Source organism: Taurulus bubalis, assembly GCF_910589615.1.
Source record: "Taurulus bubalis genome assembly, chromosome: 6".
Classification (NCBI taxonomy): Eukaryota; Metazoa; Chordata; class Actinopteri; order Perciformes; family Cottidae; genus Taurulus; species Taurulus bubalis.
In genome coordinates, this window is record NC_136594.1 from 184,299 (window position 1) to 199,394 (window position 15,096).

Sequence of the window (15,096 nt, forward strand, 5' to 3'; positions counted from 1 at the left end):
TGTTGTTTATATACAAAGTAATATATATATATATATACAAAGTAATATATAAAGTACAAAGTAATATATATATACAAAGTAATTTAAAGAGTACAAAGTCAAGTACAAGTACCTCTAGGTACCTGAGTACTGTCATAAATACATAAATACAGGTAAAATAAATGAAAAGTTGTACAACTATGAAACATTTCAAAGAAAGAAGAGAATCAAATGAATCAGTGAGATTCATCTTCATAACTTCATAACTTCATTTGATTGGAAACTGATTGAGTCTGTGACGTTATGCAGTAAGAGGTGTGTATTGATCATATCTGTAGTTATTGATCATGTAGTTATTGTTATGATCACTGTAACGTTTCAGAGGATCAGAGGTGCGTTCGGTTTGCCCGCCCTGTGGTTCCGCCGGTGGAGCAGCAGGGGGCGGTAGAGACAGCACTGCTCCGCGTGAGAAGAAGAAGAACGGCTCAGAGTGCGCGTGCGCAGCGTGCAGCCTGTGAGGTCACCATGGTTCCGGTTCGGGTCCCCTTGGCCCTGGCGCTTCGCAGGCTCAGCGGGCTGCCGCGCTGCTCTGCCCGCGCAGCGCGCTCCCTCTGCGGCGCAGCGGCTCCGGAGAGGCCCGCTGCCTGGGTGCGCGGCTCCTTCCTGGACTTCTTCCGGGTCCAGCACGGACACCGGCTGGTCCCGTCCGCCCCGGTCCGGCCCAGAGGGGACCCCGGCCTGCTGTTCGTCAACGCCGGCATGAACCAGGTCAGTGCAGACCCGGTCCCGGTCCGTCCCGGTCCCACAACAAGCTGTTGGCTTTTCAAAATAAGAGCGCGTCACTGCTGCTGACATCTGGTCAAACTAACCCCTGACGACTTTTATTTTGTAGTATTGTCATTTATACTCCTCAAGTACTCCAGGTGTACTTGTACTTTACTGGAGTATTTGTATTTATTTGTATGATCTCAGAGGGAAGTATTGTACTTTAGATTGAAGTAATCCGCATTATGAGTGTATTGATTACTATGATCAGGATGATGCCAGAACCACATTGTTTATCAATGTTTTTAATAATAAACTACTTTTTTTTATCAATGTTGTTTACCAGTTTAAACCCGTGTCTCTGGTAGTTTAAACCCGTGTCTCTGGTAGTTTAAACCCGTGTCTCTGGTTCCAGTTTAAACCCGTGTCTCTGGTTCCAGTTTAAACCCGTGTCTCTGGTAGTTTAAACCTGTGTCTCTGGTTCCAGTTTAAGCCGGTCCTGCTGGGCACCGCTCACCCCCGCAGTGAGATGGCGTCCTACCGGAGAGTGGCCAACACTCAGAAGTGCGTCCGGGCCGGAGGGAAACACAACGACCTGGAGGACGTGGGCCGGGACGTCCAGCACCACACCTTCTTTGAGATGCTGGGGAGCTGGTCCTTTGGAGACTACTTCAAGGTGAGGAGGAGGAGGAGGAGGAGGAGGAGGAGGAGGAGCACCACATCATGTTGTTGTTGTGCTGCAGGAGGAGGCGTGCTCCATGGCCTGGACTCTCCTCACAGAGCATTATGGGATGCCTGCAGACAGACTGTACGTGTCCTACTTCTCTGGAGACGCTGCCTCCGGTCTGCCGGCGGACGAGGAGACACGGAGCATCTGGCTGGAGCTCGGGTAGGTCCAGGTCTACAGGTCTACCTACAGGTCTCCTCCTCAGGGTCCAGGTCTACAGGTCTACCTACAGGTCTCCTCCTCAGGGTCCAGGTCTACCTACAGGTCTCCTCCTCAGGGTCCAGGTCTACCTACAGGTCTCCTCCTCAGGGTCCAGGTCTACAGGTCTACCTACAGGTCTCCTCCTCAGGGTCCAGGTCTACCTACAGGTCTCCTCCTCAGGGTCCAGGTCTACCTACAGGTCTCCTCCTCAGGGTCCAGGTCTACAGGTCTACCTACAGGTCTCCTCCTCAGGGTCCAGGTCTACAGGTCTACCTACAGGTCTCCTTTCTCAGGGTCCAGGTCTACAGGTCTATCTACAGGTCTCCTCCTCAGGGTCCAGGTCTACAGGTCTCCTCCTCAGGGTCCAGGTCTACAGGTCTACAGGTCTCCTCCTTAGGGTTCAGGTCTACAGGTCTCCTCCTCAGGGTCCAGGTCTACAGGTCTACCTACAGGTCTACAGGTCTCCTCTTCAGGGTTAGGGTCTACAGGTCTCCTCCTCAGGGTCCAGGTCTACAGGTCTACCTACAGGTCTACAGGTCTCCTCCTCAGGGTTCAGGTTACAACAGGTCTCCTCCTCAGGGTTCAGGTAACAACAGGTCTCCTCCTCAGGGTTCAGGTAACAACAGGTCTCCTCCTCAGGGTTCCTCCGGCTCGCCTGCTGCCGTTCGGCCTGAAGGAGAACTTCTGGGAGATGGGGGACTCGGGCCCCTGTGGCCCCTGCACCGAGATCCACTACGACCACGTGGGGGGGCGGGACGCCGCGGCGCTCGTCAACGCCGACAGTCCTGACGTGGTGGAGATCTGGAACCTGGTCTTCATGCAGTACAACAGGTCCAGACGCAGTTTCTGATGCATATGAAACCAGTCCAGAACTGGTGGTTGTACTGGTCAGCTCCCAGTATAACGGGTTGCGTTTGGCTGGTCTTGTGTCAGGGAGCTGGACCGCAGTCTGCAGCCGCTGCCCCGGTTCAGTGTGGACACTGGAATGGGACTGGAGAGACTGGTGAGCATCCTGCAGGGGAAAAGATCCAACTACGACACTGACCTGTTCACCCCGCTGCTCCAAGCCATCCACCAGGTACACCAGTGTACCAGTATACCATTACACCAGTATACCATTACACCAGTGTACCAGTATACCATTACACAAGTGTACCAGTATACCATTACACCAGTATACCATTACACCAGTGTACCAGTATACCATTGCACCAGTGTACCAGTATACATTACACCAGTATACATTACACCAGTATACAGTGTACCATTACACCAGTATACATTACACCAGTATACTATGATACCATTACACCAGTGTACCAATATACTAGTTTACCATTATACCAGTACACCTTAACACCCGGGAAACCATTACACCAGTACCTCAGTATACCATTACACCAGTTTACCTTAACACCAGGTACACCTTAACACCAGGTACACCATAATATGAGTACACCTTAACACCAGGTACACCTTAACACCGGGTACACCTTAACACTAGTACACCTTAACACTGGGTACACCTTAACACTAGTACACCTTAACACTGGGTACACCTTAACACCAGTACACCTTAACACTGGGTACACCTTAACACTAGTACACCTTAACACTGGTGCACCTTAACACTGGGTACACCTTAACACCAGTACACCTTAACACCAGTACACCTTAACACTGGGTACACCTTAACACTAGTACACCTTAACACTGGGTACACCTTAACACTAGTACACCTTAACACTGGTACACCTTAACACCAGGTACACCGGGTACACCTTAACACTAGTACACCTTAACACTGGGTACACCTTAACACTAGTACACCTTAACACTGGGTACACCTTAACACTGGTACACCTTAACACCATGTACACCTTAACACTGGGTACACCTTAACACTAGTACACCTTAACACCGGGTACACCTTAACACCGGGTACACCTTAACACTGGGTACACCTTAACACTGGTACACCTTAACACCATGTACACCTTAACACCAGGTACACCTTAACACTGGGTACACCTTAACACTGGGTACACCTTAACACTGGTACACCTTAACACCATGTACACCTTAACACTGGGTACACCTTAACACCAGTACACCTTAACACTAATACACCTTAACACCAGTACACCTTAACAATACACCTTAACACCAGTACACCTTAACAATACACCTTAACAATACACCTTAACACCAGTACACCAGGTACACCAGTACACCTTAACAGTACATCTTAACACCAGTATACCTTAACACCAGTACACCTTAACACCAATACACCTTAACACTAATATACCTTAACACCAGTACACCGTAGCACCAGTACACCTTAACACTAATACACCTTAACACCAGGTACACCTTAACACCAGATACACCTTAACATCAGTACACCTTAACACTAATACACCTTAACACCAGTACACGTTAACAATACACCTTAACACCAGTACACCTTAACAATACACCTTAACACCAGTACACCTTAACAATACACCTTAACACCAGTACACCTTAACAATACACCTTAACACCAGTACACCAGGTACACCAGTACACCTTAACAGTACATCTTAACACCAGTATACCTTAACACCAGTACACCTTTACACCTTAACACTAATACACCTTAACACCAGTACACCGTAGCACCAGTACACCTTAACACCAGTACACCGTGGCATAGTGAGGTGTGATTGACAGCTTCCTGTTGTCATGCCGACGTGTCCTTCCCCAGAGCTCGAAGGTGGGCGTGTACGGCGGGCAGACGGGCGCGGCGGACCAGGGGAGCGTGGACACGGCGTACCGCGTGGTGGCCGACCACGTCCGCACCTTATCGGTCTGCATCGCCGACGGAGTTCACCCCGGCATGTCGGGAGCCGAGTGAGTCATCGACCAATCGGCTGCCAGGACGGCCGGTTCTCCGCTCATCGTCACTCTTTGTGTTCTTTCATTCTTCAGGTTGGTGCTGAGGCGGGTTCTGCGGCGGGCGGTTCGGTTCTCTGTCGAGGTCCTTCAGGCTCCTCAGGGAGCGCTGGCCGGCCTGGTTCCTACTGTCGCCCACATACTGGTTAGATCCATTTTCCATAATGCATCTGACCAAACCATCTCAGAGATCAAACGGAGTTCTGGAAGTCCTCGTCAGACTCTTTAGATCGACCAGAGGGGCGTTCACTGACCTGTTTCACACAACGGAGAATTGAGCGCTCTGTTGATACATGCCTCCTGTTGCAGGGTGATGTGGTACTGGTGGTGCTGGTACTGGTTGGTTGATACATGCCTCTTGTTGCAGGGTGATGTGTACCCGGAGCTCCACAGGGAGGCAGACAGGGTGAGTCTCATCTCCTGAGTAACAACAGAGCCATGTGGACGTTCTACGTGATGAGATTGCGACAACGTTACATTTCACAACAGTAAGTGGTCATCAGCAGGCGTTGCTCTTTCAGATCATGGACGTCATCAACGAGAACGAGGCTCACTTCCTGTCGTCTCTGCAGCGGGGGAGCAGGCTGATCCACCGGGCGCTGCACAGAAAGGACTACAAACATGACGTCTTTCCAGGTCGGTCCCTCCATCAGCTCCTCTGAATCCCATCAGCCACCTGTGTTTGTGTCACGTGATGAAACACCTGTCTCTTGTCTTCTGTCTGCTGTGTCCAGCCTCGGTGGCCTGGTCCCTGCACAGGGATCTGGGCTTCCCTCTGGACCTGGTGGACCTGATGCTGGAAGAGAAGGGGGTCCAGGTGGACCGCGAGGGGCTGGACCGCCTGATGGCAGAGCACCAGAAGGTACCTGAACTCCCATGATGCTCCTGGTTCACCTTGCTTCATGATGGTTCCGAAGACCCAACACCATCGTCACTACAGGGCTTTTACTGTTTGAGGCTTTAATTGTGAAGGGCTGTATGACTTCCTGTGAAGCAGGTAGAGGGATTTCACTGTGTGCTGGTGATGTCATCAAACACCTGTCTGTCTCTCATGTGTCTGTCTCTCAGGTGTCCTCTGGTCCCGGGTCAGGTCTCCGGTCTCAGGTGACCCTGGACGTCGTCAGCTTGGCAGACCTGCAGCGTCTTGGTGTCCCTCACACTGACGACGGCCTCAAGTACCAGTACAGACTGGACCAGGACCGCTACGGTACCGTCTGTCTGTCTGTCTGTCTGTCTGTCTGTCTGTCTGTCTGTCTCATGTTTAGCACCAACAATGTGAGCTGACTGACTTAGTGTTTACATTTAGTCCCAGTTGTCTCCAGTTGTCTCCCAGTCCTCTCCCAGTCCTCTGGAGCAGCGGTCCCTAACCCCCGTCATATTTTTCGCCCACACCGTGAAGGCCGGTCCGTGGCTCAACAAAGGCTGGGGACCGCTGCTCTGGAGGACACCAGAGGACCTGTAGCTGAACTGGTGTCTCACCTGTCCAGACAGGTAATCTGTATGGTTTGTTCCCAGTGTTCCCAGCATGCCGTGCAACAGTCGTGGCTCTGCATGACGGCCAGACTCTGGTCTCAGAGGTCGCTGAAGGTCAGCGCTGTGGGGTCGTCCTGGACCAGACCTGCTTCTACTCTGAGCAGGGCGGGCAGTCACATGACCAGGGCTTCTTCACCCGGGACGGGCTAAAGGTCAGCTGAACTGCATCATGGGAAGACCACCTGCTGGGTCCAGGTGAGGTTTGACTCAAGTGTGTGTGTGTGTGTGTGTTCTGTCCCTCAGGACGTCCTGTACCCCGTGGAGGCCGTGGTCCTGGCAGGGGGGTACGTGGTCCACCAGGTCACTGCAGCCGACACCCTGAAGACCGGAGACCAGGTCCAGCTACACCTGGACCAGGTAAACACCATGAGCACTGTCTATATATATGTAACACACCTATAGTCCTGGAAGAGAGCTGCCTGTGACCCGTCTGTCTGCCTGTCTCTCTCTCAGGTCCACAGACTGTCCTGCATGGTGAACCACACAGCGACTCACATCCTGAACTTTGCTCTGAGGAAAGTTTTGGGTCCTTCGATTCAGCAGAGAGGATCTCATGTGTCTGCAGATCGGCTTCGCTTCGACTTCAGTGTCAAGGTCAAACAGCTTCACACTATCTCACTGACTGAAGGGTTCTCAAGGCCAAACAGCTTCACACTATCTCACTGACTGAAGGGTTCTCAAGGCCAAACAGCTTCACACTATCTCACTGACTGAAGGGTTCTCAAGGCCAAACAGCTTCACACTATCTCACTGACTGAAGGGTTCTCAAGGTCAAACAGCTTCACACTATCTCACTGACTGAAGGGTTCTCAAGGTCAAACAGCTTCACACTATCTCACTGACTTAAGGGTTCTCAAGGTCAAACAGCTTCACACTATCTCACTGACTGAAGGGTTCTCAAGGTCAAACAGCTTCACACTATCTCACTGACTCAAAGTCACCATAAGTTAGACTTGGTCACCATAAGTCAGGGTTGGACTTGGTCACCATAAGTCAGGGTTGGACTTGGTCACCATAAGTCAGGGTTGGACTTGGTCACCATAAGTCAGGGTTGGACTTGGTCTCCATAAGTCAGGGTTGGACTTGATCTCCATAAGTCAGGGTTGGACTTGGTCTCCATAAGTCAGGGTTGGACTTGGTCTCCATAAGTCAGGGTTGGACTTGGTCTCCATAAGTCAGGGTTAGACTTGGTCTCCATAAGTCAGGGTTAGACTTGGTCTCCATAAGTCAGGGTTAGACTTGGTCTCCATAAGTCAGGGTTAGACTTAGTCTCCCCTCCCACCTGCACTAACATGTGATGTCATCATGTTGGTCTGTTTATTAATATGTCATGCTGTGTATTATTAATGCAGAACACTCACCTGAGTATTCTCTGTTTTTCTTTGTTGTCCTCAGAGTTCACTGGACGCCTCTCAGCTGCAGCAGGTAGACAGGTGTGTTAATGACATCATCTCAGCCAATCAGGTCGTCCACAGCCAGGAGCTTCCTCTGCAGGAGGCCAGGAGCATCCAGGGGCTGAGGACAGTGGACGAGGTGACCCTGTCTGTCTGTCTGTCTGCAGGTGTACTGACTGTCTGACTGTCTGTCTGTCTGTCTGTCTGCAGGTGTACTGACTGTCTGACTGTCTGTCTGTCTGTCTGCAGGTGTACTGTCTGTCTGTCTGTCTGTCTGTCTGTCTGCAGGTGTACTGACTGTCTGTCTGTCTGTCTGTCTGTCTGTCTGCCTGCCTGCCTGTCTGTCTGTCTGTCTGCCTGTCTGTCTGTCTGTCTGCAGGTGTACTGACTGTCTGTCTGTCTGTCTGCAGGTGTATCCGGACCCGGTTCGGGTGGTGTCCTTGGCGATGCCGGTCTCTGAAGTGTTGGATGATGAGACGTCTGTAGAGCTCTGCTGTGGAACGTAAGACTGAAACTCACCGGTTTACCTGCTCACCTGCTCACCGGTTTACCTGTTTACCTGTTTACCTGCTCACCCATTTACCTGTTTACCTGCTCACCGGTTTACCTGCTCACCTGCTCACCGGTTTACCTGCTCACCTGTTTACCTGTTTACCTGTTCACCTGCTCACCTGTTTACCTGCTCACCTGCTCACCTGGACCCTGTTTCTCGTACCTGGCTAAACAAAGTCAAGCAAATGTCCTGATCTCCAGTTTAAATTAGCGAGATGATTGACATCAGGCTGTCTGGGTTTCTTCACGGCTGATCCGCTGAAACGTCTCGTTAATTCTAGCCAGACGTCAGTCATCTGGATAAATGCGCCGCTCCTCTTCAGAAGGATAATAATGGAGCACTGACACCACCATGTTCTAACAGTACAATGGACAATAAACTCAGAGGAACCTCTTTTTATTTCTCTGCTGAGAAGCAGGAGATGATCATGAAGGCATATGAGGAAGTCAATACCGTAGTCATTCACAGCAAACGCGTTGCGAATATTCCAAAGTTTTTGCAACGTTGTTGCCGTGAACGCAACTTTAACATCGCCTGCTGAGAGACACAAGCGTCGCAAATATATCAGACAAGTTAAATGCGTCAGTGTTAAGAAAATGTATCGGCAAATTTTAAGTGTTTCATCACCCAAATCAATCAGATTATATTTACGAATAAATATATACTTATGAAGATATATGTACTGTATGCACGTATGAATCATGTACTATATGTATATACATGTATGTGTAGATTACCATATAACTAGGAGTTTGAATATGTGTATGGGCGGATCAGTATGTATGTATTATTCATAATCAGAAATTCAATCAATTGAAGCAGTGAAAATAAATGATGTGTGATTCTCTGTATTCTCATCACGATCACCTTAATCATGTTCTACAATAATGATATGTATGGTGTACTAATAACACTGTCCTATAATTATGATGCTTTCATCACATCCATAAGTTTCTTAAGAGCTAAATAAACTTAAGAACAGCGGCATGCAGCGGCTGACAGTCTGTGTCTGAGGCGATCAGCTGCGTCTGTGGTGATCAATGTCCACGGCTCGAGAAGCTCTCTAAATAAATTATTTCTTGCCGTCAAAATCTATATCGTCGTGTACAGGAAGTCATGATGATGTAAAGGACGGATCCTGTGATCTGAAAGAACTCTCTCCCTATAAAACTAATATAACTAATATCGCTCCTTCATCAATGAGGAAAGGAGCTGCCTTTTTTGTCCGTGGGAGTGTCCAGCTTATCCAGTGAAGTTCAGTCAGCCTGCCCGGGAGCAGGTTTAAATTTTTGGATGTGTTGCTATGGTGATTTATCTAAGCTTGCTTCGAGAAACCGAGAAAGCCAGACCTACGTCATCTTATCCTGACAATTAGCCCGCTAACTCAGTAACCAGGTACGAGAAACAGGGCCCTGCTCACCTGCTCACCTGCTCACCTGCTCACCTGTTTACAGTCACCTGTTTACCTGCTCACCTGTTTACAGTCACCTGCTCACCTGTTTACAGTCACCTGCTCACCTGCTCACCTGTTTACCTGCTCACCTGTTTACAGTCACCTGTTTACCTGCTCACCTGTTTACAGTCACCTGCTCACCTGTTTACAGTCACCTGCTCACCTGCTCACCTGTTTACCTGCTCACCTGTTTACAGTCACCTGCTCACCTGCTCACCTGTTTACCTGCTCACCTGTTTAGTCACCTGCTGCAGACCGGAGCCATCGAGGACTTGCTGATTGTCTCTGAGAGACAGACGGTGAAAGGAGTCAGTCGGATCATCGCTGTGACGGGACGGGAGGCACAGCGGGTCGGTGACTAGTTAGCTTAGCCTGGCCTAGCTTAGCACAAACACTAGAACTGGGCAGAAGAGGAGGAACAGCTGCTTGTATTCCATCTGTACGACTTGGTTCATGGTTATTGTTAATGAGCCCTATGAATCAGATTCTGTTGTTCATAACTCAGGATCTAGTTGAGGCTGTGATGACCACTGTTGTCCATGTTGTTGTCCATGTTTCCTTCAGGAACACACTGTTGTCCATGTTATTGTTCATGTTGCCTTCAGGAACACACTGTTGTCCATGTTATTGTTCATGTTGCCTTCAGGAACACACTGTTGTCCATGTTATTGTTCATGTTGCCTTCAGGAACACACTGTTGTCCATGTTATTGTTCATGTTGCCTTCAGGAACACACTGTTGTCCATGTTGTTGTCCATGTTGCCTTCAGGCTCACACTGTTGTCCATGTTATTGTTCATGTTGCCTTCAGGAACACACTGTTGTCCATGTTATTGTTCATGTTGCCTTCAGGCTCACACTGTTGTCCATGTTATTGTTCATGTTGCCTTCAGGAACACACTGTTGTCCATGTTATTGTTCATGTTGCCTTCAGGAACACACTGTTGTCCATGTTATTGTTCATGTTGCCTTCAGGAACACACTGTTGTCCATGTTATTGTTCATGTTGCCTTCAGGAACACACTGTTGTCCATGTTATTGTTCATGTTGCCTTCAGGAACACACTGTTGTCCATGTTATTGTTCATGTTGCCTTCAGGAACACACTGTTGTCCATGTTGTTGTCCATGTTGCCTTCAGGCTCACACTGTTGTCCATGTTGCCTTCAGGCTCGGGAGCAGGGTCAGGTGTTGTGTCAGGATGTGGACTCTCTGTCGGCCAGACTGACAGGCTCCGCCCCCTCCAGCCTCGATGCCGCGCAGCGTTTCGCCAAAGAGGTCGGAGTCCTGTCTGATGTAGGTCCATTACCCATGATGCACTGCAGCCTCTGATACCTGTCCTGTGTACCTGTTCAGTGACCGTCTTGCTGCCCTGTGTCGTGTCTGTCAGGCTGTAGACCACACCCCCATCCCGCAGTGGCAACGCAGAGACCTGCAGGGTCGACTCCGAGCTCTGCAGAGGACCAGCAACACCACAGTCAGGAAACTGGAGACTAGAGAGGTGAACGCACACCTCTGAGCCTCAGGTGAGTCTCACCTGAGACTCACCAGAGACTCAGAGTCTCACCTGAGGCTCAGAGTCTCACCTGAGGCTCACCTGAGACTCACCTGAGGCTTTTCTGACTGTTTTCCCATCATGCTTTGCACAGGCTGCCCTGAAAGCTCAGGCTCTGCTGGAAAAGAACGGCAGGAAGGAGCTGCAGGTGGACTCTGTGGAGACGGACTCTCTGTCGGTAAGATGCATCAGGCTGATGACATCACACACTGACGACATCACACACTGACGACATCACACTGATGACATCATACACACACTGATGACATCACACACTACACACTGATGACATCACACACTGACGACATCACACTGATGACATCACACCTGTCCTGCTGTCTCTTGTCAGGTTTTGATGAAGACGGTGAACCAGCTGAGCGCCGGCGCTCCTCATAGTCACGTGATGCTGCTCGCTGCCCAAAGGCACTCTGGGAAGGTTCTGTGTGCCTGTCAGGTCCCTAAGGTAACGATGACACACCCGTCGCTGACATCACAGGGGGCGGGGCTCCACTAGAAGCGTCTCATTGGCTGTCCTTTCCCTCCTCAGGACTCGGCGTCCCTGTCGGCGTCTGATTGGGCGGTGGCGGTGTGTCGTCACCTCGGGGGCGGGGCCGGGGGCTCCGCGCTGGTTGCCAAGGGAACAGGAAGCAGCGGTGACATCACCGAGGCTCTGAGGTGGGCGGAGGACTTCGCTCGCCAGAAAACACAACGATGATGTCAGAGACAGGTGGGCGGGGCTTGGAATGGATGTACTAAAGGTACAAGTAACTTATGCCCCGCCCCTAAGCTGCAGTTAGGTTCTTCTCTTTGGAGATGGTTTATTATTTATAACTTCTATTTTATAAATCTGAACTTTACTTTTTGTTTTACAATAAATCACTTTTCAGACTCTTTGACTTACTTGTCTTTATTTTTAAGGGATTAATAACTGATCTATAACCAGGTTACATATACTAAGCCACAACAAGAACAGAAAAAAGTCCTTTATCAGCACTGAGGTCTAACAAGACCAGAGACAAGTCCTTTATCAGCACTAAGGTCTAACAAGACCAGAGACAAGTCCTTTATCAGCACTAAGGTCTAACAAGACCAGAGACAAGTCCTTTATCAGCACTAAGGTCTAACAAGACCAGAGACAAGTCCTTTATCAGCACTAAGGTCTAACAAGACCAGAGACAAGTCCTTTATTAGCACTAAGGTCTAACAAGACCAGAACAGAGACAAGTCCCCTATTTGATGCAACTAGAAGGTCATTAGTAATTGTCACCAGTGTCTCTGTGCTATGATGCTTTCTAAATCCTGACAAACTCCTCAAATAAACTATTGTTATGTAAAAGTCACACAACTGGTTTGTGGCTACCTTCTCCAGTATCTTAGAGAGGAAGGGAAGGTTAGAGATAGGTCTGTAGTTAGCCAACACCTCTGGATCCAGAGTGGGCTTCTTAAGAAGAGGTTTAATTACAGCTACTTTAAAAGACTGTGGTACATGACCCGTTAGTAAAGACCCATTGTCAAGTTATCTCGGTGTTAATGTTTGTTCCAGCTTAGCCCAAACTTGAAAATGGCTCGTTCAACACAAACAGGCAAAGGGACAACTCTGTTTCCGTTCCAGTGTTTTATTTTCCTTTCACAACGTCTTTGGTTGAAACAGTAGGAAATAGGAACCGGAATAGGTTGATAACCTTAAACACAAAAAGGAGTAGGTTAAATTCTACCTTTAGAATGGCTTTAACAATAATAATTTAACATCATCAAACTATACATTTCTTACCAAACAAAGCAACCGTACAGGCAAATCAAATTCAAAAGCTCAAAATCAACTAAAAATGCAAGCAAACAACTGCCTCAAACAATATTTTAAATGATCAGAACTCATACCAGTTGCGTCTGTGGTTGAACACCAGCTGCGTTGTGGAGAGGAGCAAAGAGGGCGGCTAGGCTAACACCAAACATTTTTTGCCCATGAGGTGTGCGCTGGTGAATTTTGTCCCTCCAGAAACATCGATTGCATTGGAGTTCCACTCTGTTTGGGTTCATTTGGGTTCTGCCCCCTTCAGGCCTGGAGTTCCCAGATGCTCCTTGGTTCAGCGTGCTCAAACTTGTTTTGACGCAACACCTCCCACTTGACCTCCTGGTTCTTGAACCCAAGGAGGCCACAGCATCTTCGTGTTGGGCAGGTTTGGTTTAAGTTGTCATTTGGTTACATCAGTTTTGCTCTTCAATTGGAAGTAGGACGATGATACGTCGGACATCCCTATGAAGGACGGTAGCTGAGATTTTGGTTGCGAGTCTCTTTGTCTTCTGCTTTTGAGCAGACTTCATAGATGGGACGGGGTAACTTGGAAAGGATCTGACGTGCACATCTCTGACGATGCCCTTCTTGTCAGCGTTGACATTGGTCACTCTGGCAAGCCTATATTGACCCCTCAGGGCATTTTGGTCCGCCAGCCAGACAACATCTCCAACTGCCACATTCCTTTGCATTGTGTGCCACTTGCTCCTCACAAATAGGTTGGGCCCAGCTAATTGACTCCATTTCCTCCAGAATCGGTCGACCTCCGTTTGGATAGCGTTCAATCTTTTGTAGGGGTTGCTTTTAAAGTCAAAGCTTCCAGGATCTCCTCTGGGTCCAGTCCGTCCAAGCAGGAGGGAATTTGGGCTGATGTAGTCTATGCAGTCTTCCCGGCACTGCACTCTGGCATCAATGGGTCTTTCATTGGCAAGATTGGCAGCCATGAACAAGAATGTTTGAAACTCACTCCATGTGAAAACTCCTTCTCCTCCCAGGCACTCCCAGGCCCGCCCGCTTCACAGCACGAACAGCTGCTTCTGCAGCTCCATTCCGGTGAGGCGAGTCTGCTGGGTGGATTTCCCAACTCCATTCTGTTCCATGCTTTGAAGCTTCATTCTCAAGCTCGGATTTTTCCAATTGGCCCAGAAAGTGGTAGAGTTGTTTAAGGGCCGGTCTGGCTCCCACAAAGTTTTTTCCCGGGTCTGACCACAGTTTCTTCGGATGCCCTCTCAGTGCTGTGAATCTCTGGTGTGCCAATAGGAAGCCTTCAGTTGACTGGTCACTGACAACATCTTTGTGCATCGCTCTCGATGCCATGCAGCAGAAGACAATTCCCCACACCTTGAGCTTGACCTTCTTTCTCACCTCATCCTTGACTTCATAAGGTCCAAATAAGTCCACCGTTGTGTACTCAAATGGATTGGCTGGTGTGATCCGCTCCAATGGTAGGTCACTCATGATCTGCTGGCATTTCCCTTGCCCGAGCTTTTCTGCATGTCACACAGCTGTCAACAATCTTCTGAGCCAGCCTCCGGCCCTTTATCACCCAGGCTCTGCTTCGCATCCGGAGTAGTGTGCCTGCTATCTCTTCATGGTTAGCATTGTGGGCTTCTTTAGCGAGGAGAGTGGATGCCCACGCATTATATGGTACAATTGGTACTGCCGTTTTGTCCTCATTAAAGATTTGGAATCTTCCTCCACAGAGTAAAAGTCCAGTGTCTTCCTCCTTGTATACGACAAGTCTGTTCAGTGTGGTCTCTGGAAAGGTTACACCTTCTTGAGCCGCAAGGAACAGATCCCGGAGTGCATCTTCATACTCTGCAATGGTAAGTACGGCTTCCTTCGCGCGTGTCGCTACCTCTGTTGCTGAAGGAATTCCCTCCCACTTTGGCTTACAAGAGATTGAGGTCTTCGCCAGTAATGCTTTCCACTTCTTCACAGCTCTCCATACACAAGCAATGACTCTGGCCAGCTTGGTCAAATTGCTGAACTTCCTGATGTCGAGGATTTTTCCCATTGCAGAACCAGTTGGTGCTCTCTGGGATTGGATCTTGGGTCCTTGTTCATCAGGGCCACCTTTCTGAGCATCTTCCTGGTCGCTCCTCACGTGAATTAAAATTGGAGACTTTGGCGGCATCTCGGTGGCAGATGGGACCTCCCTTCGTTTTTTTCCCCTGTGCTCTGGTCAGTGCTGCTGTGAAAGACTT

General features: G+C 49.2%; 1 protein-coding gene across 1 annotated transcript; it reads left to right on the forward strand.

Moving 5' to 3' along the window:
• Positions 1–504: 504 nt before the first annotated feature.
• aars2 (alanyl-tRNA synthetase 2, mitochondrial (putative)) lies at positions 505–11,988 on the forward strand (the record flags this gene model as incomplete). The annotated part of the gene is made up of 22 exons (XM_079219850.1): positions 505–747; positions 1,232–1,420; positions 1,488–1,633; positions 2,312–2,503; positions 2,606–2,750; positions 4,425–4,570; positions 4,649–4,757; positions 4,980–5,018; positions 5,134–5,248; positions 5,347–5,474; positions 5,681–5,819; positions 6,128–6,297; positions 6,389–6,502; positions 6,599–6,739; positions 7,541–7,678; positions 7,950–8,041; positions 9,787–9,895; positions 10,713–10,838; positions 10,933–11,043; positions 11,192–11,275; positions 11,447–11,560; positions 11,645–11,988. The coding sequence occupies 22 exons, from the start codon at positions 505–507 to the stop codon at positions 11,810–11,812; spliced, it is 2,958 nt and encodes a 985-aa protein (XP_079075976.1). The 3' UTR covers positions 11,813–11,988.
• Between the last annotated feature and the right edge of the window lie 3,108 nt (positions 11,989–15,096).